The 3890-nt window shown below is 30.6% G+C and overlaps 1 protein-coding gene across 1 annotated transcript in view; it reads right to left on the bottom strand.

The window, feature by feature from the left end:
• Positions 1-577: 577 nt before the first annotated feature.
• SURF1 (Surfeit locus 1 cytochrome c oxidase biogenesis protein) overlaps positions 578-3890 on the bottom strand; it is a 4250-nt gene continuing 937 nt past the window's right edge. The window contains exons 4-8 of the mRNA XM_021436817.2: positions 3770-3861; positions 3484-3674; positions 3113-3396; positions 1603-1715; positions 578-1047 (exon numbers count right to left, since the gene is read on the bottom strand). Coding sequence (XP_021292492.1) covers positions 1646-1715; positions 3113-3396; positions 3484-3674; positions 3770-3861 — 637 coding nt within the window. The 3' untranslated portion in view covers positions 578-1047; positions 1603-1645. The remainder of the gene's footprint in view (positions 1048-1602; positions 1716-3112; positions 3397-3483; positions 3675-3769; positions 3862-3890) is intronic.

The following is a 3890-nucleotide window of genomic DNA, read 5'->3' as shown; positions in this document are numbered from 1 at the left end:
GATATTTTTACCCTTCAACTTTATTCCTTTACTAAAAACATTTTAATGTTATAATTAAAATAAAAAATATTAAAATAAAATATATAATATAAAAATTAAAAATTAAAATAAAATAAAATATAAGAAATTAAAATTTATATAATATAAATTAAAATTAAAATAAAATATATAATATAAAAAATTATATTAAAAATAAAATATAAAATATATAAAATTATAATAAGAAATGAAAATAAAATATATGATATTAAAAATATATTTAAGAGATGATATTATATAAAAATTAACAATAAAAAATATAAATATATTAAACTTGCATTTAATAAATAAAAATAATTTTAAAAATTAATATTACATTATCAATAAAGTATTTGTAACCCAAACGTTGCAATGTTATCTTCCTAACAGTTTAATCATTATTTTATTTATATACCAAACATTGTAATATTATTTTTCTTACAATCATATTATTTATAATCACATTACCTATAATTACATGACATTGTAAAACACCAAACGCCGTCTAAAGGACATTGGAAGTACATGTCAACCAGACAATTATAGTTGCATTCATTTGACAACAAGGACTTGAGAATTAATAAATGTATAAATAAGCCGAAAACATTATCCAAAAATCCACAACTTAATCATACATCATCCAATATTACCAACTTTGAAGCTACACACACCATTTGTGCTCAAACAAGACATTCTCAATGGTGATGAAACTCAGAAGACTTGAAAACTCAAAATACATTCTATCCCACTAGAAAATTGTCACTCTTCCTCTTCAAATTTCCTTTCGTTTCTTTCCCTTTTTCCTAGAATTGAACTTGAATAAAACAAAATAAACTAACTTTAAGTGCACAGTATATTTTTTATTTAATGCAAAATAAAATGTAGCAAACCTCATCTGATCTTTCGTCCAGATCAGGAACTGGTGGGCATTCAGCTCTACTCTGAAAAAGATTCATTTATGAAAACCAAATAGAATGTACCTCAAAGATTTGATGCTTGTTCAGTTGTACAGGACCTTTGAATGCAAACCTAAATACAGATAACAAAGATGTAATTTATTCCACAAAAAGAAAAGGAACAAATAGTAGGAACAATTAATGTTTTGAACGCAAATTATAAGAAGGCTCATTATCTAACAGTGCACATTCGGAAAATTATTCACATACACAGACAGACAATGGCCAAAAGAAATACCAATATTACGAAAAACAGCAGAAAGATTGCAGGAAATATGTCCTGGTTCACCAAATGGAGCCACAATGAAAAAAAAAAACATAACCCAACAATTATATTTTCTCATCTAATAATAGGACTTGAGGCTTGTTAATTCTTCATGTTCTTGTAGATCACATGCTTGAATTGATACAGGATGAAAATAAGAAGCTAAACCACATAGGCTGCAGGAGATCTCAGGGCCCAACAAATAAAACCAAAACGAAGCAACAAACAATATCACTAAATCATGGGCAAAAACCAAAAAAAAAAAAAAACACTACCATCACATAAATAATTTATTGTTTCACTACATAGGGGACTCAAGGATAGTAATATGCCACAAATCAAATGCTTGAGTACAGTGCATACCAAGAATCGTAGGAAAAACTTAAACCTTTTAGAGTAATGATTGCTATCTCCTACTCTTTTTTTGCTTAAGTCTCTTAAAAGCCATAAATGTAACAGCAGCAGACAGAGAATACCTGCAGAAAAATGAAAAAGATATCAGGGAAGAGGTATGATAGGAAGCCAGACAATCTGTTTTAAAAATTTCTGAGATAAATTTGTTATATTGTTGCCTTTTTACTAATGCGCAGTTGATGTGACACCATAATTTACTTTGAAACAACCCAAGGCTCCATGTATTCAGAATAAAAAGTAATAGCTGCAGGGGCATAAAGAAATTTAACAATAAGCAGAAATGCATGCTTCCTTATCAGTTAATCTGTCATGCTCTCTACAGCATTAAACTATAAGGATACATGAATCATTAACCCTCATCGCAAGGCATTTTAATTAAGTGTGTGTTTTGCTAAACATATTGATTTTGTTTATTCTGAAGTTTGGATGGACAAGATTTTAAGATCAATCTGCTTTAATAAGGTTTTCGAGTTTTAATTCATTTACAAAATAATTAGGAAATATCCTTGAGGCATAACTAATTCTCAACCCCAAGGCACCCAACCTAGGCTCATATCTATAGGAAGTTAATTTGCCAAAGTAGTTCAAGAAAAAGTTCTCAAAGACGCCACAGGATATTGTAGATTCCTTTTGTCAGATAACAAGAATATTAATAAGAAGACCACAAACTTTAATGCTCGAAGTTTCTCTCATAGAATCTTTCAATAAAAGCTGAACATTATCTTTCACAGAAAATCTTTTAAGATTCCTTAGATGTCCAAACTTGCAGATTTTTGTTTGGAACTATGGAACTCCCAACTAAAGAAAATACTCTTCCAGAATATATTTATATAGACATACAGACAAATGATTATAACAATCTCGGAAAGGAAATTTTAATTGGAACAAATATCTGATTAGATTCCAACATTTAGCAAATGCGACCACTATATTGTTTTTCTACATTATTATTAGCACACCTAAAAGGTATCACACACAAATACTTTCATATTAAAAAAAAAAAAGAATAATTCATCAACACTTAGGACGGAGAGAAAGAAATGACATTAAATGCAGTTTAAAGCAATGGCCTCACTTCTCTTATGATTTCCAAAAAGAAATGGCAGTCTTTGCCTAACTTGCTAAACTGCATAAGTATAAGTTTTTATTTCCACCACAAAAATATGTACATTTTTAAGTGTTATATTCAGTTCATTATATTATTTATTCATTGATTATATTCGCTAGGTCAGATTAATTTAAATTTTAATCAAAAATAAAATATAATATGTCTCATTTTAAAAGGCAGATCAAGAGTAATCTGCCCTCCTTCACAGCAATCATAAGAAAACTAGAAATACCACAACTGTTGGAAGAAAAGTGGATAGAGAATGCACACTGATATCAAATCTCTCTCCAACAAAGGAACTACATGTGCAGGAATAAAATATTTTTAATCATATGATATAGTGACTCATACCATGTCAAGGTATAATTTAGATGGTCCTGTGGCATAACTGAACTGCGAATCAAGGTATTGACATCCTTTGGAACAGGGTAAGGATTGCTTGGATTAACATTTTCATTGATGTCTTCAATTAAGAGAGTATCCTCTGGGAGCCCAGAAGCAACAGCAATTGCAGGAACATCAACATAGAACCATTGTCTTGAATTTGGATCATTTGCTGGAACAAATATGCTTGGCTTCTCACTACCACGGACAACTCCAATAATTTCAATAGAAAAAATAGCAGGGGCTTGATCCTGTAATTTCCAAGGAATTTCAGACTTCTTCACGTAAGGTATATGTCATCAGCATCAAAGAAAGCATTATGGGATATAAGAAACAACCTCAACAACTTTTGGCTTCTTAGACCAAAACCTCCACCACCAGCTTTGTTCACTCTGTTGGACAGGAACAGCTTCTGTACTTGAAGACTTCTCCCTTTCTTGTGGAACTTCAAAAGACTTGTCTCTCCAGCTCCGTGGGACCCATCCTCTATTTACAAGAACTGGTGACTGCACACTGTAAGCATATTCAACTTAATTGAAATCAAAACTTAGCAGGCAATCCCATGCATCAGCAATGAAAACGAATCCAGCACCAAATAACAATTTAAGCTTCAAAGGTGACAACAAAGGAGAACAACATATATCATGATGATAGGATGGAATCTTGAAGGCTTTCTCATTGCCAATTGAAGCTTAGTACTATTTTGTGACAAAAGCCTAGAGAAATGTAGTTAAAGGCAACAATT

The sequence above is a fragment of the Theobroma umbraticum genome, unplaced genomic scaffold, assembly GCF_002168275.2.
Source record: "Theobroma umbraticum cultivar Fairchild unplaced genomic scaffold, ASM216827v3 scaffold_146.0, whole genome shotgun sequence".
Taxonomy (NCBI): Eukaryota; Viridiplantae; Streptophyta; class Magnoliopsida; order Malvales; family Malvaceae; genus Theobroma; species Theobroma umbraticum.
Note: the sequence above shows the minus strand (reverse complement) of the source record. Positions and strands in the feature narration are given on the sequence as shown.